The 26,294-nt window shown below is 35.6% G+C and overlaps 1 protein-coding gene across 1 annotated transcript in view; it reads right to left on the bottom strand.

Moving 5' to 3' along the window:
• Positions 1 to 749: 749 nt before the first annotated feature.
• Positions 750 to 26,294, bottom strand: part of LOC118002869 (signal recognition particle 54 kDa protein) — a 41,937-nt gene continuing 16,392 nt past the window's right edge. Inside the window, exons 5-16 of the mRNA XM_034993472.1 lie at positions 22,804 to 22,908; positions 21,254 to 21,320; positions 21,116 to 21,173; positions 17,680 to 17,830; positions 16,191 to 16,339; positions 15,734 to 15,834; positions 15,135 to 15,221; positions 11,576 to 11,649; positions 11,253 to 11,361; positions 6,109 to 6,279; positions 2,603 to 2,698; positions 750 to 1,278 (exon numbers count right to left, since the gene is read on the bottom strand). Coding sequence (XP_034849363.1) covers positions 1,187 to 1,278; positions 2,603 to 2,698; positions 6,109 to 6,279; positions 11,253 to 11,361; positions 11,576 to 11,649; positions 15,135 to 15,221; positions 15,734 to 15,834; positions 16,191 to 16,339; positions 17,680 to 17,830; positions 21,116 to 21,173; positions 21,254 to 21,320; positions 22,804 to 22,908 — 1,260 coding nt within the window. The 3' untranslated portion in view covers positions 750 to 1,186. The remainder of the gene's footprint in view (positions 1,279 to 2,602; positions 2,699 to 6,108; positions 6,280 to 11,252; positions 11,362 to 11,575; positions 11,650 to 15,134; positions 15,222 to 15,733; positions 15,835 to 16,190; positions 16,340 to 17,679; positions 17,831 to 21,115; positions 21,174 to 21,253; positions 21,321 to 22,803; positions 22,909 to 26,294) is intronic.

Genomic DNA, 26,294 nt, shown 5'->3' on the forward strand with positions numbered 1-26,294 from the left:
CATTACAGCTCAAAATACACTACTACACCATATGTATAGTCTTCATGATGTCATTAATCAATAAGTATAATAATTATTCTAGTATTTTTAAATTAATTCCATAATTTATTTAAATTTTCTAAATGAACTGTGTAGCAATCCAAAGTAACCAACAACCAAATCAACATTATATGCAATTATTTTCTCATTAGGAAGGTCTATATGTTAACTATCACCAAAGTACATCAGTTTTGTCAAGCAGATTTTTTTGGTGTGTGATAAACAACAAAATCGGCTTTTCAAAAAAAAAAACAAATATTGCCATTAAGGCTTCAAATATATGAGGTAAAAAAATGGAAGCTATATACAAAACATCATATTATAAACTAACTAAATTCGCAATTTCAATTTAAATGGCAGGCCTGAGATTTTCTGTGGCAAAATTACCGTAATTGTTCTAAGTTAAACAAAAATTCCTAATACTAATGGTTAAGTTATTCTACGACATTTCTGCTTAAAGGTATACTTGTAGGGCCAGTTTTGTTTTGTTTTTGAGTAGGCTCCACGCCCACCGTGGAGCCCAACACAGGGCTTGAACTCATGATCCTGAGATCAAGACCTGAGATCAACAGTCAGATGCTTAACCAACTGAGCCATCCAGGCGCCCTATAGGACTAGTTTTAAGTGACATAGAGCCGTTGGTTTTTCTGTCTGCCTTTTAATGTGATCCACTGATAAATTTAAATCATAAAGGAAGTTAACAACCCCTTAATTTATAACGAGTTTGAAGTTTATTTTACAGCACTTTTATTGACACATCATGTAACTACTGACCAGGACTGTTTACAAATGTAATGCTTGGCCTTTGAGACAATTAAAAACTTTTAAGTACTAAATTTTGTATCATGATTTGTTTAACTTAAGAAGTATTATGATGGTGAAAACTAACAGAAGAAAACCCGAAGCAAAAATAAAATGATTTCCACAAAAACTATATATTCCTCCCTTGTATCAAAGGGAGGGAGGGAAGTAGGAAGGAAAAAAGAAGAAAAGGAGAGGGGAAAAAAGATGAGAAGAGGAAGAAAAATGGCAACACAGGCAAGAAAAATACTTCTTTTTTTTTTTCCTGTTTGCAAAAAGGAGGGAAACTCTGAGGTCTCAGCAAATAATGTAATCAACTGAGTCAGTTTATATTAAGGCATCTTCTTTACATATTATTGAATCCCATCATGCCTTTCATATTGCCAGCAGCACCCTGTTGAAACTGCCTCATCATTGACTGAAGTCCTGCCATTCCACCTAGAATAAAAATAGAGTAAAATCAGATAATTATTAAGTGGAACTTGAAAGATATATTTCTCTTGCCAAATAAGTACTTTAACTTCTAAAAAATTTACTGGGATCTGACTATAATTTGGTCATCAGCCTTAAAGAACATACCAATTAAAAATCTGTATTATCACCAGTATCCTTATCTATAAAACAGAAAAAAAATAACCTACCTCATCAAGTTAGAAGGAGTAAATAATATATGAAAAGATCTTAGAACAGTACTTGTCACACAGCAGGGAATCAATAAATCTAAACAAAAGAATTTTTTCTGGGGCGCCTGGGTGGCTCAGTTGGTTAAGCGACTGCCTTCGGCTCAGGTCATGATCCTGGAGTCCCTGGATCGAGTCCCGCATCGGGCTCCCTGCTCGGCGGGGAGCCTGCTTCTCCCTCTGACCCTCCCCCCTCTCATGTGCTCTCTCTCTCTCATTCTCTCTGTCTCAAATAAATAAATAAAATCTTTAAAAAAAAAAAAAAAAGAATTTTTTCTGGGAAGTCCAAGAGAGTCTTGTTGTAAATAGTAACCAATTCTGGGGAGTGGAAGAGTTGTTTCACAGGACTTATGGGAAGAAAAGAGTTCACCATTCATTAAACATCTATATGCCCAGAGCTGATAAATGCCTTCATATACATTAGCTCACTTAACTGTCACAATTTCCTGATGAGATATTATCTGTGATTTTCAGAAAATTTAAGGAACTCTCCATAGGTCACATAGCAAAAGTATAACTGGGTTTCAAAATCCTTATATAATTTCAAAGTCTCATCATTGAAAATACCCAGATTCCAAACTAGGGCAAAAGGTCACTGGAACAAACATTAACAGAAGATGATGAAGTATCTTGCTCAAAAATAGTATCTTGCTCAAAAATCACACAGATGGCAGCAGAAGAGGGAATAAAATCTCAATTATATAGCACTATTACAACCATTCAACAGAATTCAGATGGCCATTTCCCTCAAATCATACATCTTTTGAACAGATGTTCATAATATCACAACAGAAAGCTTTTTTTTTTTTTTTTTTTAAAGATTTTATCCAGTCACTTGACAGAGAGAGACACAGCCAGAGAGGGAACACAAGCAGGGGGAGTGGGAGAGGGAGAAGCAGGCCTCCCACTGAGCAGGGAGCCCGATGTGGGGCTCGATCCCTGGACCCTGGGACCATGACCCGAGCCGAAGGCAGACGCCCAACGACTGAGCCACCCAGGTGCCCCACAACAGAAGGCTTATTAAAACTCAACCTTTATAAATTAAACTGTGTCTTATAAACTGGCAACAACTTTGTATTTACCCATGTGATGAAGAACTCTTGGATCCATCATTTTGGCCATTTGTTGATTCAGTTTTGCCATCTGCGACTGACTCACATTCTTAGACATGTCACCACCTGAAAAAAAAAGGTTTTGAGTCAATGTAGAATGCAATATAATCAGCGTATCATAGAAAGTTTAATGAACTGAGTAAAATTTTTAAAAATCACCCATAACCTTACCACCCTAACACATTATTTCTATTTGTACATATTCCCTTCTAATCTTTATCTCAATTACATACATATTTTTGAGAACATGAAGATTTGTATATATCTAAGAAGCTGTTAAAAATAATGAAAAGCTTCAGAGAATGGAAAGACCAATAATGCAATTCCATTTACCAATGAATTTCCACCCACTTAACTGAAACTCCACAGTAAAAAAGGAAGCCAATAAAAGTGATGCATTCTGAGGCAGACCAGATAAGAGCATCCTTTAGAGAAAAGCTGCTGTGGTCTCAAGAGACAGGAAGCAAAACAGATCATCGATGCAACAACAATAAGTAAGTAGAGTTGCTTCAGGCAAAATTATTTCAAAGGAACATTAACTCTGGTACTTCTCAAAAGCATTATGAAAATGAACTTCAAAGCTGGCTAATCTGAATAAAAAATATACATTAAGAAATATGAATAAAAGATATGTTTTTAGAAAACATAGGATAAAATCTGTAAAAAATTTTTCATGATTAATACATCTGTGTAAGATGTGAATTCTGTGTCCGTTGGTAAAGTGTCACAAGTATTTGTTTCTGAGGACTTAAAACTTCTAAAAAATATTAAGAGTTTGGTGTGACAAGACTGTACCACATCCACTGCCCATTTCATCTTGATTGTGCCTTTATTGAGCAATCAATCAATGCTTAGATAAATGGATCTACAGTAGTTCTTTCAAGAATGGTCAGCTCTCTCTAAAATAAATAAATACATCTTTAAAAAAAAGGCCTTGGGTGCCTGGGTGGCTCAGTTGGTTAAGCCACTGCCTTCGGCTCAGGTCATGATCCTGGAGTCCCGGGATCAAGTCCCACGTCGGGCTCCCTGCTCAGCGGGGAGTCTGCTTCTCCCTCTGACCCTCCCCCCTCTCATGCTCTCTCTATCTCATTCTCTCTCTCAAATAAATAAATAAAATCTTAAAAAAAAAATACCTTAAAAAAAAATAAATAAATTAAATAAATAAATAAATAAATAAATAAATAAATAAATAAATAAATAAAAGGCCTTAAAAAAAGTGGCGCCTGGGTGGCACAACTGGTTATGCATCCAACAGGGTTTCAGCTCAGGTCATGATCTCAAGGCCATGAAATTGAGCCCCATGTTGGGTACCCCCCCCCAACTCAGCTCAGCGTGGAGTCTGCTTGAGATTCTCTCTTCCTCTCCCTCTGCCCCTCCCACTTGTGCTCTCCTTCTCTCTTTTTTTAAAGACTTTATTTATTTGAGAGAGAGCAAGAGAGAAGGAGAGAGAGAGAAAGCATGAGCAGGGGGAGAGGTAGATGGAGAGGGAGAAGCAGACTCCCTGCTGAGCAGGGAACCGGATATGGGGCTTGATCCCAGGGTCCTGGGACCATGACCTGAGCCAAAGGCAGACACTTAACCAACTGAGCCCCTCTCTTTCTCTCTCTAAAATAAATAAATAAATTACAAAAAAAAAAATAGGGTTATTTGGGAAAGATGTTAAACTGACATGTGTTTAATAATCACTATCTGAAATAGCATGTGATGTGAAGAATTATAACCAGTCTTAAACATGTTTGTCTAACTTTTCTCCCTGTCACAGAAAAGAAAACAGCATAGGGTCGCCTGGGTGGCTCAACTGATTAAGCCACAGACTCTTGATTTCAGCTCAGGTCGATTTCAGGGTCATGAGATTGAGCCCCACATCAGGCAGTCACTTGAGATTCTCTCCCTCTGCTCCTCCCCCCACTCACATGCTTGCATGCTCCCGTGTTCTCTCAAATAAAGAAAGAATTAAATAATAAAATCTTAAGAAAAAGAAAATAGCATATAACAAGCAAAGAAAATAAGAAAAGTGTCAAAGACAAAAGGGATAAAAATTATATCAATACTCATCCTTTTTAGAAAGCTATTCAGTAGTATTGCTTCATCTTTGGAGATTATCTAATCAGTATATTTTGAAATAATAAGTTCACTTTAATAGTGTTTATAATACAGAAAAAAATTTTAAGAGAGGGTTAAGACAACTGTGAAAAGTAAACTTATCTTTTTACCTTACACAATACACAGCAAAATAAATTTCAGATGGGATAAAAAGTTAAAAACCTAAAAAATAAAACCAGAACAAGTAGAAAATATAGGTGGGTACTGTGGTATCAGCAAGGGGAAGGCTTTTCTGAGCATAATAGAAATCAAGAAAATGATAATCAGGCGTGGCTACACTAAAAATGAAAGCTTCCATTCACTAAAAAATACAAATAAAAATAAAAGGCAAATGAAAGCTGGGTAAAATATTTGCACACATAAACCAAGGATTTTGAAGTGTTACTACAAAGCAACAGGGGGCGGAAAATGAGACAAATGAACAAGGAACCTAAGGGGTAACTCACAAAGGAAATCCAAACTAATAAATGTTTGAAGAGATGTTAAACTTGAGTAGTAATCTAAAAAACACCTACTAAAAGAAACATTTGATCATTAAAGTGGAAATCTTTTTTTTAATCTTTTTATTTTTATTTTTTTTAGATTTTATTTACTTATTTGACAGAGAGAGACACAGCGAGAGCAGGAACACAAGCAGGCTTCCTGCCGAGCAGGGAGCCCTATGAGCGGGGCTCGATCCCAGGAACCTGGGATCATGACCTGAGCCGAAGGCAGATGCTTAACAACTGAGCCACCCAGGTGCCCCGGAAATCTTAAATTATTACAAAATTTATTCAGCGAGGACTATGTATCTGATCAAAGCAGACAAAATCCCTGGCTTCCCAGAAGACTGCACAGGAACTGATGTAAGAACTGATACTGATACAGCAGATGAATCAGCCTAAATATCCATCGCACAAAACAAAGATGCAAGCATAACTGGAAGAGTATTCAGTGCTTAAAAGCTGTATTTTGAAGAATATTTGGCAATATAGAAAAACAGTCATGATGTTTCAGAAGAAAGCACTAGTTATATCAAAGCACTAGTTACAGTCCTATTTGCAGTAGGACCCATAGGATTCTCTGGGGAGAAAAGGTAATGGGTGTTTTAAGTTTTTTCCATATACTTTCTTATTCTGTCTAAATTTTCTTTAATATGCATTACATCTTCATAAAAATAAAGTCATTAAGTTTGTTTTTAATTAGTGTTCATTACCTTGAATCTGAAAACAGAGAAATCACAGATCACATTCAAGAAGTACTTACAACAGAACATGAAATTCAGCAATATGTTTCCCAATACTGGCAGTACTCCCTGGCTTTAATTTCAGTTTTTCAACTTCTTTCTTTACTTTCACTATGTTAACTAATGAGGAGCCTGTTACTTTTCTTACCTTTGAAAAGTCCTTTGATACCTCCCATCTTTTTTACCATCTGTGCAAATTTGGTATATTGTGTCAAAAGTTCTTGAACATCTCTTGTTGACACACCTGATCCTCTTGCTACTCTTTGGATTCTTCCAGGTTGCTTACTAAACACCTTGGCACCATCAGTACTGTCAAGTTCTGTAGACAAGGATTAATTACTTTCATTTACATGCAACTAACATTCATTATCAAAACAGTTACGTACAAATACCATACACACACAACAATAAAATGGTGAAACCATCACCTGATTTAACAAATGTTATCACCTGCCATGTTTGCATCTGATTTTTAAACATTAAACATATTCAAAAGAACATCTATAATATTTGTAAGCTATAAAAACAATAAAAAAAATACACATGTCCTCACCCCACAGTTTAAGTAAAATAGAACATTCTGAAAACCTTTAAAACCCATGTCCACCTTTTCCATATCTCATATCCAACTGCTCCTTATACTAAAAGTATAAGGTATATTTCAAAAAAGAAAAGTGCTCACTTTAGCTCTAAATAACTATTAACATTTAAATCATAAATTTAGGCATCTAAGCAACATAAGTAGGTAGGTTCTATCTATCATCAACGGAATAATGGTAATATTTTCCATATAATTACTACTAGTATTTTAATCCTTTCTGTGACAAAAAGAGTGAGTTAATTCCCTCCAGTGTATTTTTAACTCTTAGAATATGAGGTGCATTTCTTCTGGCTTTCGCTGTATACAATCTCAGGAATGCAATGGACTTTAGTCAAAATTTCTATTACAACTGCATTCTCTCTACAACATCCCCCAATAAATGGTCATCTAGCCTGTCTTAATATTCCCAGATGGCCCACTATCTAATATCTAAAATATAGTAATCTATGCTATTCTATCATACCTGTAATTATGGAAAATCTTTTTACATATTAAAATAAAATAAATTTGCCTGGCACCTCTCCCTATTTGCATACATGTCTCCTTGCCAGGCACAAAGAATAAGGCTTTCAAATATTTAAGAGCTACCAAGTCTCTGGTGAATCTCCTCTAGGTTACAAATATCCAAATCTTTTGACTGTTCCTCTTAATAACATGGTTTAGAACTCCATTTATTTTTTTTTAAAGATTTTATTTTCATTTATTTGACAGAAGGAGACAGAGAGAGAGCACAAGCAAAGGGGAGCAGCAGAGGGAGAGGGAGAAGCAGACTCCTCACCGAGCAGGGAGTCCAACGCAGGGCTCGATCCCAGGACCCTAGGATCATGACCTGAGCCGAAGACAGATGCTTAACCGACTAAGCCACCCAGGTGCTTCTAGAACTCTATTTATTATCCTGATTTCCTAATATTTTCTAATTTGTCTACGCCCTCTAAGCATATCATTCAGAAGTGAACTGAAATCCAATACAATGTAAATAAGGAGCACATTATCTCATAATAAACTTACAGTCATTAAAACCTAAATCCATTTCATAAATGCAGCTTTTAAGCCACATCTTCACCATAAAATATTTAGGAAATATTTATTCTAAGACCTAAAGTGGAGTGAAGTGAAAGAAGACAGGCTAATACAGCACATCATGGTAAGCAGTATGACAGAATTAAACAAATGTCAGAAGGGGACATAATTTAAAGAAGAAAGGAAGTCAGGAAAGGCTCCATGTTGATGGTTCTTCTTCTTCTTTTTTTTTTTTTTTTTTTAAAGATTTATTTATTTATTTATTTGACAGAGAGAGACACAGCGAGAGAGGGAACACAAGCAGGGGGAGTGAGAGAGGGAGAAGCAGGCTTCCCGCCGAGCAGGGAGCCCGATGCGGGGCTCGATCCCAGGACCCTGGGATCATGACCTGAGACGAAGGCAGATGCTTAACGACTGAGCCACCCAGGCGCCCCGATGGTTCTTCTTTAACTGAGTAGTCCTAAAGGACAAATATGAGTTAAGTAAACAAGAGAAAGAAGCAAGGGACATTCTACAAAGCAGAACATGGATGTTTAGAATAAAAACAGTTTTGGGCGCCTGGGTGGCTCAGTTGTTAAGCGTCTGCCTTCAGCTCAGGTCATGGTCCCAGGATCCTGGGATCGAATCCCATATCGAGCTCCCTGCTCAGCGGGAAGCCTGCTTCTCCTTCTCCCACTCGCCCTGCTTGTGTTCCCTCTCTCGCTGTGTCTCTCTCTGTCAAATAAATATTAAAAAAAAAGAAGAAGAAAAACAGTTTTGTGTAGAAGAAACCAAGCTTGATAAGAGCTGAGATTTAAGAAGTTGCAAAAGTAGGTAAGGACAAGATTATAACAGAATTTGTATGCCAGGCTTAGGAGTTTGAAATTCATCATGACAACAAGAAAGAGCCATTGAAAGAGCCTGACCCCAGAATTTTTTTTTAAAGATTTTATTTATTTATTTATTTGAGAGAGAGACAGAGTGCACACGAGCTCCCGAGCAGGAGGAGGGGCAGAGGGAAAGAGGGAGAGAGGGAATCTCAAGCAGGCTCCACACCCAGCACAGAGCCGGACATGGGGCTCGATCTCATGACCCCGAGATCATGACCTGAGCCAAAACCAAGAGTCAGATGCTCAACCAAGTGAGCTACCCCTGGTCCCCAAATTTTTTATGTTTAGAAAGACCATTCTTGTGGCAGTAAGGAAGACAAATTAGAAAGAGAAATGAAAAAGTTGAAAGGGAAATGTTAGGAAGCTACTGTATAACAATCTAGGTAAGAAATAATGAGTGTGTGAACTAATGTAGGGGACTCAGAGACAAAGGGAAGAGGGAAGATATGAGAATTATTTAGCAAGTAGAACTCACTAAACCTAAGGTAATGTTAAGGTTCCTATATTCCACTAGAAGTGGTAAAAAACTAATAGAAATAAACTGTGATAAGTTTAAATGCATATACGTATTGTAATACCACACAGTTCAATATGTATGCATATTGTAATACCTAAAGCAACCATTAAGAAAATTATTTTTTAAAATACACTCAGAAAAATTATAGGTACTAAATAACCTATAAATAATAATTATTCTATAATAATTATAGAATACTAAATAACATTCAAGTAACTCAGGAAAGTAGAAAAGAAAAATCACAACAAAAATCGCAGGGAACAAACAGAACAAAAAATAAAATGGCAGAACTAAATCCTAATATATCAATAATATATCCGCTAAAAGAGAGTATATGAGAATGTGTTAACAGAAAAAAAATAACCCAATTACATGCTGTTGACATAAAACTCACTTTGAATATAATGATATAGGCAGGTTAAAAGTAAAAAGATAGAAAAAGATAAACAATGCAAACAACTGATTAAAAGAAAGCTATATTAATATTAGACAAAACAGACCAGGGACAAAGGAGGACATTACATACATAATGACAAAAAGGTCAATTCACCAAGAAGACCTAACAATCCTAAATGTGTACTGTACCCAACAAAAGAGCTTACCAGACATGAAACTTACAGAACTAAGAGGAGAAAAGTTAGGTACTTCAATACCTTCATCTCCATAATCAACAGAACCACTAGACAGAAAATCAGCAAGGATATAAATCTAGGTTGACCCCAGTTTCTAGCTTGGGTGACTGAGTAGATAGATCTCTATCAGACAGATGGAAGTGTCACTCACCAAGGGAGAAAACTACATTTTGGATCCGTGCCTCAGAAAACTTTCAAACCTGTAAATAGAGATGTCTGTCCACCATTTAGTGAGCATCTAGAAAAGAGGTGGTCCAGCTCTTGAGCCAGAAAGCCTGAGTTTGACGCCCAGTCTCTCCATTCTGTAGCTAGCATCCTTGGGCAAATTACTCAACTTTCCTGTATCTCAGTTTCCTAATCTGCAAAAGCCAGATAATAATGGCTTTTAACCCCAGAACTGTCCCTTGAGAGTTACTATGATGATTAGATGGGTTAATATATGTAAAGCACTCAGGACAGAGTAAATACTCTAGATATGGCTGCAATTATTAATTCTACATACAAAACTTTTTGTGGTGTTGAAGATACAGAGATGAGAAAGACACAATCTTATTTGGGTTACTATGAAAGCCTAGAGCTCAGGAAAGAGGTAGAGACTACAAAAAATAATCGGTCAAGCAGTAGAGAAAGCACAGAAGTGGATGAATTATTCAAAGAAAATGAGCAGAATGAGAAGAAACATTGGCTGAGGACAGAACCTGTAGTATATAGTCACTTTAGGGGCAGGGTGAAAAAGTGACTGAGTTAACAAGAAAGGTAAGGGTAAAACTGGGGAGATGGTATAACAGAAGCCAAGAAAAAAAGGTGATTAACAACAGCCAATGTTGTAAAGGTCAAGAAAAAGACTGAAAAAAATTCACTGGAACAGCCCAGTACGTTACTGGAAATCTTTGTATGGTCTATTTCCACATAGTGGTGGGGACAGAATTCAGATTTCAGTAGTTTGAGAAAAATACCAACTGTTCTTTCAAGAAGTTTGACTGAAAAGAGAAAAAAAGAGTAAAAAAGCATGAGGGAGAAGTACAGCCCAGAAAATGTGAAATTAAGAATGTTTATATGCTGATGGGGAAGAAAAGTCAGTAGGTAAGAAGAGACTGGAGATACAGGAAAGTATTTTATTGAGGGTATATCTTCCCTCTTCTTCTGCTTACCCCTCCCCCACTTGTGCACGCACACGCTCTCTCTCCCCCCACCAAAAAGAGACTGAAATCTTGAGAGTTTCAGTGCAAAATAAGTTTGTAAACATTGCTTAAACTATCTCTCTTACAGGTTTCCAATTCATGTTAGCATATGAGAGTTCTGAGGAAACTTATAATAAATAAACTTAATAGTTTTTTAACCCAGAATTTCCCCAAATTTATTTGACTACAGAACTCTCGAGTGATTTCTATCATCATCATGAAGAACAAGTGTTCTTTGGAGAATACTGGAGAGTGTTTGGAGAAACACTGTACTAGACATTTCTCTCTATGATGAAGTCAATCCAGTAGTCATAACCCTTTGAGTAAGAGCTTTCCAACAGCTACAAATCTACCTAACTATAATCTTCCATTCTAAATTTTTTGCCCATCTTGTCCACAAGAACACAGTGAAACTATCCACTTGCAAATATTCAGAACATTGTCCTCTAGATCAAGTAATCTGCCATCTTACCTTGGTCATTCATACTATCCATTATCGTCATTAATTTCTTTAGCCTTGCCATTGACTCCTGTTCATTTCCTTTGCTCATAAAGTCTGTTCCAAAACCAGGGATCATCCCCTAAAACAAATATATTTAAACATAAAATCAACAATAGCTTGAGATTAAATGTTCAGAATGTTCACATTTAACTACTGGCTTTAATTTTGAAACAAAGTTTTTAAAATGTTTTTTTACCCAAATAGCAAAAATAACGAAAGCAAATGCATCTATTCTTAAAAATTTTAATGAAAAACAGAAGAAGATAAGAAAAAAACTTTTTAGGATAACTAACCAAGATCTGACTGAAGGGGCCCATTTTCATGATATTTTGAAATTGTTCATACATGTCTCGCAATGTAAACTGACCTGAAATACAATATAAATGGTTCAGATACATTAGAGAATGTACATTTCCATTCAGTAAAATTAATCTTTTTCTTAGTCATGGGTTCATCCTGAAGCACACTCGCAAAACATCTAATCAATAAACATTCCTGAGCAGTTACTATGGGCAAGATCATAGGATGAATGCAGCGGAGAATATAGAGATACATAGACAGATTCTATCCTAGAGAAGCTTACATTCTCTCAGAGAAGATGGACAAAAACAAATACACAAAAAACTTGAACACAAGGCAGACAAACTCTACCCACTAGGATGACTAAAAAGCCTGACAACACCAAAAGTTAAAGAAGACATGGAGCAAGCAGAACTCTCATACACTGCTGGTGAGAATGAAAAATGGCAAAAACACTTTAGAAGATTATTTGGCATTTCCTAAACAACTTGGCTGTCCACGGACATGAAAACAATAGACTATGGATGAAATACTACTCAGCAATAAAAGAACAAGCTACAGGTACATGCAACTAGATGGACGAATGTCAAAAATTTATGCTGAATCAAAGAAAGTAGGTAGGGGGGAGGACATAACTCTAGGATTTCTACAATATGGTGTACTTACTGGGAAGGAGAATGAGCAAACTTTCTAGTTAATGGGAATGTTGTTTCCTGATGGATATGGGTTATTGTGCATTTGTCAAAATTGATGGAATTATCAAGCATCTCGTTATATGTAAATTAACTTCAATTAACAACAACAACAACCCAGAGTATTTTCTATTTATGTCCTAAAGATATAACTGGAAAAGGTATTTGGGTTTAGCCATTCTGAATTTTAGTGGCAGTACAATATTTTATTTTTTTTATTTTTTAAAGATTTTATTTATTTATTTTGACAGAGAGAGACAGCGAGAGAGGGAACACAAGCAGGGGGAGTAGGAGAAGGAGAAGCAGGCTTCCCGCAGAGCAGGGAGCACAATGCAGGGCTCGATCCCAGGACCCTGGGATCACGACCTGAGCCGAAGGCAGATGCTTAATGACTGAGCCACCCAGGTGCCCCTTAAGTGGCAGTACAATATTTTAAAGGAAATGTTAGAGCCGGTAGCTAGAAATGCAAAATTAAACAGTGGTAGAAAAAGTTAAGGCTGAAATACATATTTGGCCATTATACAGAAGTGACCATTGAAGCCATGATAGTATAAGAAATCCACTGTCATGGAACCCAAGTGAAGAGTTTGAAAACAAAAGAAAGATAACACATCCAAGGAAAAGAAGAAAGGTTACTACTTTTGCCCTTGGTGACCTCAGAAATGAGTAGAATGCTAAGAGCAGAAGCAAAATGCAGACATAAGGAGAGACCTAAGAGTCAAAAAGTAGACCTACTAGGGATACAGTTTAATGTGGTGGTAGAAGCAGTGGTAGGGCTGTTCAGTATAGATGAAGGTGGGGAAAAGAACCCACAATGAGGGATAGAATCATTCATTCAACAAATATTTATTAAAGATCTACTAAGTGCCACAAATTGTGCTAGGTACTGTAAACGTAAAAGGTGAGGAAGACAGCTATGAAACTTACCTACACCTTCAGCAGGGAAGACAGATATCTAATAACTGTGATGAATCATACAAAAATTACAGGGTGCAATGGAAACATAAAGCAGAGAGTTCTAACTCAGTCCAGGGATCAGGTAAAATGTCCCTAAAGAAGGAGAGACTGAAGTATGAGTAAGAGTTAGCCAGTATGGCTGGGGAGAGGAGGGTGGAAGTAGGAAGAAGAGAGGACACCTGTCTAACAGGCAAAGGCACAGAGGTGACAGACAACAATGTACATTTAAGAAGCTGAGTAAAATTCAGCATGACTGTTCTTAACAGAACAGCATCAAAAATGATATGGAAGATATGGGCCAGATGATAGTCATTTTTTTTTCTTTAAGACTTTAATCTCTACACCCAACATGGGCCTTAACTCACAACTCTGAGATCAGGAGTCGAATGCTCCTCCGACTGAGCCAGCCAGGCACCCCCAATGGTAGAGTCTTTTAAAAACATTGTAAGGGCAATGGGAAGCCACTGAAAGATTTTAAGGCAGTAATTGGATCAGACTTGCATTTTTCAAAGATCATTTGGCTACGGTATAAAAAATAGATCCAAGGGGAAGAGTCCAAGAAACAGGAAGATTGTTAAAATTAGAATAAACAATCTAGGCAAGAGATAAACTTGCATAATTGCAGGAGCTGAAGAAAAGGGAATGGAATGAAGATATTTAGGAGGGAGAATTACTAGGACAAGCTAACTGATGGGAAAAGGAAAGGGCAGAGCCAGGAAGAAATAAGAGAGTCCGGGGCGCCTGGGTGGCTCAGTTGGTTAGGCGACTGCCTTCGGCTCAGGTCATGATCCTGGAGTCCCGGGATCGAGTCCCACATCGGGCTCCCTGCTCGGTGGGGAGCCTGCTTCTCCCTCTGACCCTCCTCCCTCTCATGCTCTCTGTCTCTCATTCTCTCTCTTGCAAATAAATAAAATCTTAAAAAAAAAAAAAAAAAATAAGAGAGTCCGTGACAACACCCAAGTTTCTGCCTCTGGCAATAAGACTAATTAGCATTCACTGATGATAACAATAAGGTGAGACATTAGGATGGGAAGATACGGATATGCTGAATTTGAAGTGTTGATGGACCATCCAAGAATGGTCTAGTAAGCCTATCAGTCTGAAGCTCCAGAGAAAAGAGGGCCTAGCATTGATCCCTGAAGAACATCAACATTTCAGAAAGGGATAAAGGCTTTGGTAACTGACAAGATAAGTGAGAAAAAGCAGAGGCAGGATAGTATGTGACCATGGAAACTGACAGTAAGATCATTTGGAGAAAACCGGAAATGGTCAATAATAATATATGTTGAAAGCTTCTGATTTTATACACATCTGATTTTATACACATCAACTGATTTAATCTTCACAACTCTACGAAGAAGAGATTTAGTATTACCTATTTTTTACAGATAAGGAAATTAAGGCTAAGTAATTCGAAAAAGTTACACAGCTAAAAATAGATCAGATATAAATTCAGATATGATAGATTTAAGAACCTGAGCTCTTATTCACAACATATATCTCTACAGGAGTGGTCTTTTTAATGTGGTATAAAAAAATGTGTGCTTAATCTCATCTAAATTTCTATATATATAATATATACACACACACATAATTTATAAGTAAACAGATTAGAGTGTTCCAACTTACATTTAACCTGTTCTACTTCAAGAAACCCAATGAAAACCTCAATTTTAACCTTAAGGCAATTTGATTACAAGGAAGAAAACAAAAACACTCAATTCTACAATTGTTCACATATCTGAGATTTAAAATGATCTGCGCATAAATCATGTAGGAAATAAACATTTGACGAATTGAACTTTAATAATAGATTTATCATTTCAAACAAATTAACAGTAGCTTTATCAAAAAGAAATCATGGGAAGACATCTGAAAGCAAATGCTTTTGCTTCTCATATACCATGTTTCAACTTCTCTATAAGTGCTTCATTGTCATCCAACTTCAACTCATTGACTTTATCTATCAGTCCTTCAATGTCGCCCATGCCTACAAGACCCCAAAAAAAAGAAAAATTAACAATAGTATATGCTGCTTTACATTATACAAAATACATGCACAGAGATAATACTCCTGTGGGATCGCAGGTAAGATATTCCTACTATACTTTTCAGGTGAGAAAACCGAAACTCGAGATGTTAAGTGACAAAGCAGGGACTCCAGCCCAGGGTTTTATTCCCAATTCCATGCTCTCTAACTCTATTACCTGGTACAAAAAGTTTTACTGCCATTCCCCCTGCTATTACCACAACTACATATTTTTGTATTGTGCTCTAAAACTTTTCCGAAGAACTTTCCATCTAATAGCTCATTCCACCACTCTAACCACAAGAAGCAGAAAAACCATCACCCTTACTTTTTACAGGTGAGGAAGATAAATCATAAAAGGTAATGATTTTCCTGAACTAGTCAATGAGAGGGCGAGATTAAAGTCCTAATCTGTTTTAAATATCCATGCTATTTTCTTGGAGATTTTTCTATATCCCCACCACTGCACATACCAAGAAGCTTGCTGATGAAAGGCTGTGTTTTGAAAGGTTCAAAGTCATCTATGTGTTCCCCTGTACCAATGAAAATAATTGGACTTTTTGTGGCGGCAACTCTGCAAAGAAAAAGGTAACACGAAATAATCTCAAAAAGGCAAACAAATTTCAAAACAGATTTCAAAGTAATTAGACAAAGGTACACAGTTCCAAGTTTCTTTTCATTTGTTAAAACAGAACTATTATCAGAAAGACTCCAAAATTCTGTTTCTATTTAAACTTCTTTTATAGACCATATTAGGTCCAATACTGGAATCTATCTTTTTTTTTTTAAACTGGAGTATATATTGGAATATATTTTCAATGATCAATAAGAAAGCCATAAATACACAGACACAGACAGACAGACAGACACACACACACACACACACACCATATGACCAAGACATAGGACAATAGCATCAATGACACTTACGCACTGAGCGCACCACCTCCTTTTGCGTGGCCATCAAGTTTTGTCACTATGACAGAGGCTACATCTACTTTATCTTTAAAAGCCTTTGCCTGGGCTTCACAAGCCTGCCCAATGGAGGCATCCATCACATAAACAATGTTATCGGGTTGCTGGAAAATTTAAGTAAGAAAGAAACATATTTTTACTGCTCTTAAGCAAATTTCCTCATTAGAAGCTATAGAAAAATATTTATTATAAGTAATTATTCATAAAATCAATAAATACTTATTGAGGGAGTACTATGTATTAGGCACCATTTAGGTCCTGAGACAAAGAGATAAACAAGAAAATCCTTGTCCTTGTGAGACTTATATTCTAGTCAGAAGAGACAGATAATAAATGGGCAAGTAAACATTTCAGATGTACAATTAAAATGGGATAGAGAATATCAGTTTTGAGGTGTGGGAGACTTCTTTAGGTAGGGCGGCCACATGAGGTCTTTCCAGAGATAACATTTGAGATGAGGCCTGAATAAAGAGGAAAAAAGTTATCCAAAGGTCTGGAGGAATCACATTCCAGGCAAAGGGAATACTAAAAGTAAGTAAGAGGAAAAAAGTTGAAGAGTGTGCACTAAAACCAAAATGAGTAAAACAGTTCAGGTTATTTCCCTTAGTTCTGCTCAACTAGGTCAAAATAATGTCATGGCGAAAAAGAAACTTACTAGCATTAACCATTAGCTAAAGAATTACTGCCAACTCCTCAATGGCAAAACATGGGCTCATGGGCAAAATACATTCTACAGATTATCTAGAAAGTGCTTCTTTTCTCTAAATTATTTCCATCACAATTTTAAAGAGACCAAATGATCATTAATATTTTTAAATGCTTCATTTTGAAAATCCTTCAAAATTCATCTAAAGTAAATGTCCCAATTTAATTTAAATAATTTACAGAAAGAAAATTCAGTAGAGGGGCGCCTGGGTGGCTCAGTCGGTTAAGCGTCTGCCTTCAGCTCAGGTCGTTATCCCAGGGTCCTGGGACTGGGCCTGAGTCAGGCTCCCTGCTCAGCTGGGAGTCTGCTTCTCCCTCTCCTTCTGCCCCTCCCCCTGCTCCTTCTCTCTCTCTCTCCCTCATTTCCTCTCTCTCTCAAATAAATAAATAAAGCCTTAAAAAAAAAAAAAGAGACTGTCCTAGTAACAGAGGCTGAATAAAGCATTTTTTTAAAGAAATCAATAGATATTAAAAGTTAATTCTAAATTTTTCTTTTTTTTCTTATATATACAATAAGATGATTGAGAAAGGAAAATTTTTTTGATACTTAACTCATGAAAATTTCATATCTAGTGTAGAGAAGATTAAGTCCTTACCATACAGATATACAGACTGAAAATAGAAATAAATTACTTGGCATACAGACAAAAAATAATTTATATGGATCTTAAACTCAATCAGGCGTTGTAATTAAATTAACCAAAATCCTTACAATGTTGTTAAATTGAAAGTTACTTACTATAGCATTAGCAACTTGAAGCATTTCTTCAAACAAAGAGTCTTCCTGTTTATGGCGGCCACTTGTATCAACAATAATAATTTCAAAATTTTCATTTTTGAATTTCTCCACTCCTTCAGAGGCAATGATAACAGGATCCATTTCTGTATAGCTATTTAACAAGGACAAATGATTTAATAACAACTGCAGAACAAAACTTTCAAATACTAATTTGCAATTGTTAGTGTACCTTTATTCAGAAAAAGTCATAATGATCACAATTTCAATTTAGAAGAAAAAATCTAATATTAAAAACAGCAAACAAAATGATAAAAATTAAAAATAAAGATAGCAAACCACTTCCAGAGCAGCATAAAGCAATATCCAGTTTTCCAATTACAAAATTCTATGTGATTCTGCTGCATGTCTTATCTTGAATGAATTGTATTTCCCTCAAATACTTTTTATATTTTCTTTACTAAGTGAATGTTTCACACATGCTTTCCTGTTTAACACCCTTTTGCAAGCATTTTATAAAACCATTAAATATTCTTGTAAAACATGACTTTTAGGCTGTATAACATTCCATCATATGGTTATACTATCATTTATTAAAGAAATGCCCTACTGTTGGTCATTTGAAGTATTTCCAATTTCTTAGTATTAAAAATATAGTCAATATAAAGAGTTCATAATGTTGTTTCTTTGAAATTGTTATGACATACTCCTACAGCTTGAATTTGGATCAAATGATCTGATAATTTAGGCTTTTGGTTTCTTTTTTGTTGATTTTGATGGGAGTTCCCTGGGACTCCAGGATTTGGATGTCTGTTTCCTTCCCCAGATTAGGAAAGTTTTCAGCTATTATTTCCTCAAATAAATTTTCTGCCCCTTTTTCTCTCTCTTCTTCTGGGACTCCTACAATATGAATGTTATTACATTTAATGGGTAAGCTTTTGGTTTCTAAAAGGAAAATGTCTTCCATAAAAATTTAATTTCATTCCTAATTTAACCACATTTTCATAATCCTCAAAAATCTTTTAACTTTAAAATCAAGAAATGAGATTGTATTTTAATCTGCACTGTTTTCAGAAGTGGCAACTTTTTTTTTTTTAAGATTTTATTTATTTATTCGACAGAGAGAGACACAGCGAGAGAGGGAACACAAGCAGGGGGAGTGGGAGAGGGAGAAGCAGGCTTCCTGCAGAGCAAGGAGCCCAAAGCGGGGCTCGATCCCAGCACCCTGGGATCATGACCTGAGCCAAAGGCAGGCTTAACGACTTAGCCACCTTAACGACTGAGCCACCTAGGTGCCCCAGAAGTGGCAACTTTTTATACAGATCAATGCTGTCAAATGAAAAGACGTATGTTAAAAAAAGTTTTCCCTCTAAATTAACAATAATAATCAGATAGGAAGGCATTTAATAAGAAAATGTGTGAGATTTAAATGAAGAAAATTACTATATTTAAGGACATAAATTTTAAAGCAAAAATGACATAAAAGTTCTCAAACTGAACAATACAAATATAGTAAAGGTGTCAGTTCTCCACTAAGTTAATTGGTTTCAATGTAGTTCTAACCAAAATTTAAGGAGATTTTGGAACTTAATAAGGAATTTTAAAATTTAATCTAGGAAAATAAGCAAGTGAGAATAGGCAAGAGAATGTTGGTAAAAAAGAGATTACCATTACCAGATATTTTTAAATATGCTAAAAAACAATTAAAATTTATAAATGTACAAAGAAATATGATCATATACAAGTATACAATGGAATTGCAATGATGTCATAAAAAAGAATTACCTTAAACAGTATATGGTCTGTTCTAGAATTCTTATAATCCCATTTTTTTATAAATGTGTTACTGAAGTACAATACATTTATATAGAAAAGTTGCACAAATTGTAAACTCAGTGGATTTTCACAAAGCAAACACACCCAGATCAAGAAACAACATAACCAGCACCACACTCCCTCCCAAGAGTAACCACAATCTTGTCATAAGATCCCATTTGTAATCAACTCTATAGTGGTCTACTGATATACAGTAAGATGCACTATTTTAAGTGTTCATTTTGATGAGTTCTGACAAATTTACATATAACCATTATCACAGCAAAGTACAAAGCACTGTAGACTCCATTTCAATTTAAAATTATCTATCTATATCTGTGTTTTCGTTTGTACTGACACTGAAAAAAAGCACAGGTGGACGTGCTAAAAACTGGGAAGTGAAACCGTTTAGTGCTTTCACTTCTTTAAAAATTTTAAGCAATACAGATTAAAAAAAAGAAAAAAAGAACAAATGATAATATAACAAATGGTCCTGTATATACCACCCCCTAAAATAGATGCTAATATGTAAATTTAAAGCAGAGATACAGTTCAAATTCTTCCTCAGTCCCACTCCCTTCAGTCCTCCCAGAGGAAACAATGATCACTAATACTTTACTCCATACATGTATATGTTTCTTAAATTTACATGAGCAAGGAGAAATTATTTAATAAATGGTATTGAGAATACTGTTTTAAAATGCTCTGGCTTTGGCCAATAGTTAATTATCAGCTAAATTATTTACAAATTTTGAACCCTAGGGATACAACTGTTTATTATCACTTGATATTTTCTTATCCCTTGATTTTTAAATCTATATTAGAAACAGTTCTTATCCTAAAAATAAAATTCCTAACATTATTCTTTAATCTACCTATTAGAAATCATAAAAAAACTAAAAGAAAAAAATTTTAAATAAAGAATATAGGGTAAGCCAAAGTTCATTAGCATTTCTGGCCAGCCAAAAAGTAGAAGGCAATGACTAACAAAATGATATCATTCATTAAATTACCTCAAATTTTTGCTTCTTTTAACTTCCTTTCTAAGAAACCAATTATATTAACAATGTTAAGAAAAATGCTATCCCCTGAAAAAGTCCTAAATTCAATCTAGACTTGATTCTTTTCATTAATCATTCTAACATGTATAAACTCCTAATTGAACTACTATATCAAATGAAAGACCACAATGATGAGAATCTCTATCTGAGATAATTATAAATTATACACTATTTTAGGATGATCAAACACAAACTTTTTAAAATTATGTATTGAAGAAACAGACAGTATGGAATTCACCAGTGTGTTTAATCAAGGAATGCTTCAGATAGGTCTTAAAAGAAACAATAGGAATAGGGAAGTAAGTGAGAAAGCATACAAGGCAGGATGATAAGTACAGGCAGATTATAAACTAAACAATGTCTACTCTGATCTATCAGGCTGGATCAGAAGAGTCATGTTATAATAATAAAAGATAACAATTTATTAATTATACCCCCCACTTTGTTCCAGGAAGATTTAAACTTCTAAGTAAATATTAAAACGTGACCAGGTAGCATAAAATAAAAACTCAGACAAGATGAGACACATGAGGGAGTTATCAAAATAAAAACCAGAAACCTACCTTCCATAGAATGGAATTCTTGCTTTGGTAGCATTCTGTTTTAGTTGGTCAAAAGCTCCTGTAAGATAAAGAGTTAATGAGTCCTCAAACTTGAAAATAAAAATTACAGAGAATGGTTTTCAAATTTCAACACATTACCTGCTCTGAATGTGTCTGCACATATCAAACAGGTCTTCCAACCTTTCCTCTGGTAATAATATGCTAACTGGGAAAAGAACATTTAAAAAATACAGTATCAATAACTACAAATTATTATACACATAATTTTTTTTCTGTTTACCCTTGTTATTTAAAGATTAAAGTAAAACTGCTCATATTCTCCTGAAAGTAGTATTATTACACTGTTTTAAGTTTTTGTGTGAATTCCAGTTAGTTAACAAATAGTATTACACTAGTTCCAGGGGTACAATATAGTGATTCAACACTTCCATACGTCACCTGGTGCTCATCACAGCAAGTGCCCGCCTTAATCCCTAACACCTATTTAACCCCTCCCCCACCCACCTCCCCTCTGGTAACCATCAGAGTTTGTTCTCTATAATTAAGAGTCTGTTTCTTGGTTTGTGTCTCTCTCCCCCCGCAACTTTGCTCATTTTGTTTCTTAAATTCCACATATGAGTGAAATCATATGGGTGTTTGTCTTCCTCTGACTTATTTCACTTAGCATAATATTCCATCCATGTCGGAGCAAATGGCAAGATTTCATTCTTTTTATGGCTGAATAATATTCCATTGTGTGTCTATGGTGTCACACACAGGCAGAGCCTGACACGGGGCTCAATCTCATGACCCTGAGATCATGCCCTGAGCGGAAATCCAGAGTCGGGCACTCAACCGATTGAGCCACCCAGGTGCCCCTATTATTACATTTTAAATACAGCAAATTTGCTAAAGAGTTTAAATTCTAACTGCCATCCAGTAACATTCAAAGGATATAAAATGATCAAGCAAAACATGACCATAGTGAAAAATGTTACTACTATTAATGTTAAGTAAAAACAATAACATAGCCCTCTAAGAAATAATCCTTTTCTCTTTTTTTTCTAGATTATAACATAATTGAGGCTTGTGATACAAAATCTGGTAACAAACTTGAGGCACCCAATTCTGGAGAAAGCAATGAATTAAAAATTAGTAGAAGGATATGTAAAATGAAGATCTAGATTATGTTGGGTGGGACACTGTTAAAAGGGAGCCTTGAATCCTCAGAGATAAGGTAAGCTTTCCATGTTCTCTTCTCCAAAAATCATATCCTCACTTCCTTAAAGATAGGACAGTCTCTTTGGTAAAAGAAATAGCATAGTTATATAAAAGTCTACCATTCTTACAAAGAGCAACCACAAGGGAGACTCTGGGATTCTTTCTTATCGTACAAAAAGCTATTACAAAAACAGATATATTGAGTAACACAAAATTGTAAAGCAACAAAACTAGCCTGGTTTTAACATAAAACTTGATTTATACAAACATCTTCTCCAGGGCTTTTTTTTTTAAGACTAATTTACCTTTTTTATTTTTTTATTTATTTGAGAGAGCATGAGAGGGCGAAAGGTCAGAGGAGAAGCAGACTCCCCACTGAGCAAGGAGCCCTATGCGGGACTCGTTCTTGGGACTACAGGATCATGACCTGAGCTGAAGGCAAGTCGCTTAACCAATTGAGCCACCCAGGTGCCCCATGTATGATTTACCTTTGAACATGTTGTTGTTTTACCACTCCCTTGCAATCCAACAAACATGATCACATTCTGTTTTCCTTTAGTGGGTGTCCATGCTTTAACTCCAGGGTCTACAAGCTAGGTACCAAAAATAAAATAAAAATAAAATCAGGTTAACATATGCTTACACCCAAAACTCCTCTCTCCACAACTTCTAAATTGTAAAAATAATTTAAAGACATTTTAGTATAAAAGGCAACAATAATCCTACCATTCTAATACACATTTACTATTTCCCTTAGTACACACATAGTGAAATTTAAGAATATAAAATAATGCATTGCAAAGTCATAAGCAAGCCTATACTCCCAAACTAATTCAGAGAAAGGCTCTCAAGACTTTTTTAGAATAAGCAGGAGTGTGAACAGTGAGACCAAGTTTGAGCCAAAGGAGCAATCTACATCAGCACTGCAGAAATATAAAAATATATGTGCAGGCCGCATATGAACTTTTAAATTGCTAGTAGTGACATTAAAGAAAGTGAAAATAAGTGATATTAACTTTAATACTTTATTTAACCCAATATATTAAAATGCCATCATTTCAACATGTAACCTATATTTAAAAATTAATGAGATATTTTATATTCCCTTTTCTCATATGAGGTCTTCAAATTTGGCATCTTTTTCAAACTTATAGCACATCTCAATGTGGACTAACCAAATTACAACTGCTCAATAACTACATGGGGCTAGTAGCTGCCATATTGGGACGACACTTATCTTCATGTTGAGTTTAATAAATGCATATGTATGAGCAAAATTACAAATTATATGTGAAAGATTTTCCAGATCAGTCAGATGTCAAATCCTCCAAGGCCAAAAACCTACTGTTCTATGAAGTTACTATATTTAGAGGGCTAGTAAAAAATAATCACCAATTTCATGAGTCAGTGGGAAATTAAGGTTCATATATGGATAGCCCCCAAACTGATAAGCATGAGGCCTTTTTAAAGTTCATTTTAAAAAACAATTCCTTTGCAAGTCAGTTGTTTAGAGCTGGAAGCATGTGCCTCCACATGATAATAAAGCCATAATTGCAGTTAATGCCCTAGATCGGAGACCGGCAAACTATGTGTGAATAAAGTTTTTATGGAACATCACCAAACCCATTCATTTACTGTTTTGTGCTACAACAGCAGAGCGGGGTAACTGTGACAGAAATCATATGGCCCACAGGCCTAAACTATCTAGTCCTTAAGACAAAGTTTGCAAAGCCCATGTGAGACAATACCATAAAGATCACATAGTCCGTATTATACCTGAATTTCAAGGAAAGCCATGTGGTAACAAAGGGAGGAAAAGAGAACACATTTTGTTATCTCTTTTCCAGGCACAGGCCTAGCCTTAAGGAAACTTCTGAAATAGGCACAATCTATCTTAAACGTAAATCCACTCTCCCTCCTCCTAGATCTTTTCAGACACTCACACTACCCTATATTCACCTCCGGTCTCCATATCTCACAGCAGAAGCACTCAGCTCTCTATGAACCTAAATTTGGAACATATGTGTTTTAGTGACTAATTATTTTATAAATCTAATTTCTATTCCTCCTGTGCCCTAGAACAGCAGTACTTTTCAGTGTCAGGACTCCTTTATAATTATAGTAGTTTTTAAGGTGAGTTGCAATGTAGAATCTGAAACCATATAAACTTCATACTCCATTACATTAAAATCTGTTATTCTATCTTGCACTTTGAATGCATCTTATGCTGGTGCATGATTGCATAACATCATATATTAGTCACTGACACATTTCACTACACAACATCAAAAAAAATTATTATATCATTACTGATCTCATCAGAAATGTATTGGGATCTTGTCAAACTCATGGTGGAGATACAAGTTTTTAGTTTTCACTGGAAAGCTCAATTTTATCACTGGCCACAATATTGTTACTTATTTGCCTTAAAGTGACAGGCTCACTTTACTTGAAAATCTTACTCAAGTCTGAATTACCACAGATTATCTGTCTGTTGTTTGTTGACATAAAAATGGTGTTTTATGAAAGCAGCTAGCTCAGCTTGCAATCAAATAATCACACATGTACCTTCCTCAAGACAACCATCAAATTTCAGTATGCAGCAAAAGAGCTTTCTGTATACTTCTCATTTCATCCCACAAAATCGTACAAAGATGTGTATACTCAGGGGTTAAGATTTAATACAACTAATAACTTCTACTGCTCCATCAAGGGCATTCTTAAGTAAAACAGGCTTCCCACCCCGCCCCCCCGCAAGTGTGTACTAGTAAAGAGTACAATGACTACTAGTATAGTTTGCTACTACTGCCTTGACTCATGCTAGGGAATTTTACCCACCACTGCTTTTGCACTACTGCTGCAAATATCAAACAATAAAAAAGGCAAAAAAAGGCAAATAATGTCTTAGTATTATTATTGCCTTGTACATCACTGCTCTAGACAATAAGCTTCTGAGTATAGGGACCAGTCTAAATTATCTCTATCAGCAGCATCTGACATATTGCCTAGAATAAAGTTGGTACTCAATAAATACTTCTTAACAAAGCAGTTAATGCACCAGAATTGAATACAGATGCCAAACCCTAAAAACAGAAATTTTCACTCACCCTGCACTGACCTCAGGGGACATATGAAAAGCAAACTGGAAATAACGTGAGGAGTCCGACAGGAGTTTGGAGATCAGACCTGTGTCTGCCACTAACTAGCTGTCTCATTTTTCTCAACTGCAAACTGAGAAGTATGACTGGAAAATTCTCTGACCTCTTTTAGGTCTGAATTTCTTTTTTTTATTAATTAGTCTACAAGACTACATGGAATGATATAACCATCTGAGATACGAGACTTTTTCAAAGTACCAATCCAGCTCTGCTGAGACCAAAGGAGTAAATGAAACTAGTCACACAATAAACGGAAAAATACTAGAAGACCACTAGCAGACATCTGTTCCTCTACAAAAATTTTTTTTAGTTCCTTCCTTCCCCCCCCTACCATTGGACCCATACATATTTTTTAAAGCTCTAAGATTTTCACCATAATTTTCATGACCACAGCAGTAATATCAGTTCTAAGGTGATACAAGGCAATAGGCTATATTTACTACTTGCAAAATAAAATCTAGGCAAGAGTCAGGATATCTGGTCTTTTCAAAGGGAATTCTGGACACAATGAACAGTTCAGGAAAGAACACTTCTCGAGTGACTTTCCGTACAAAAGTAGGACCTTCAATAGGCAAAACCTGATATTAAAGAGGATAAACTCAAGAGAGGCCCTTCCATCAATTAATCTGTAGTGAAGTTTTACTTTTCATAACCTGGCTTTGGGAATTTTTGCAGGAACAGTACTAGCCTTTCATATCTATACTCAGAACTTTGTATTCAGAAAAGTCTATAATAAAAATAGGCCCCTTTAGAAAAGTTAATAATCCTTCAATTAATATTTTTAATAGAGATGAATATTCTATAAAAACATTAAAAAGTAT

The sequence above is a fragment of the Mirounga leonina genome, unplaced genomic scaffold (genome assembly GCF_011800145.1).
Source record: "Mirounga leonina isolate KUSES-001 unplaced genomic scaffold, KU_Mleo_1.0 Mir_84, whole genome shotgun sequence".
NCBI classification, from domain to species: domain Eukaryota; kingdom Metazoa; phylum Chordata; class Mammalia; order Carnivora; family Phocidae; genus Mirounga; species Mirounga leonina.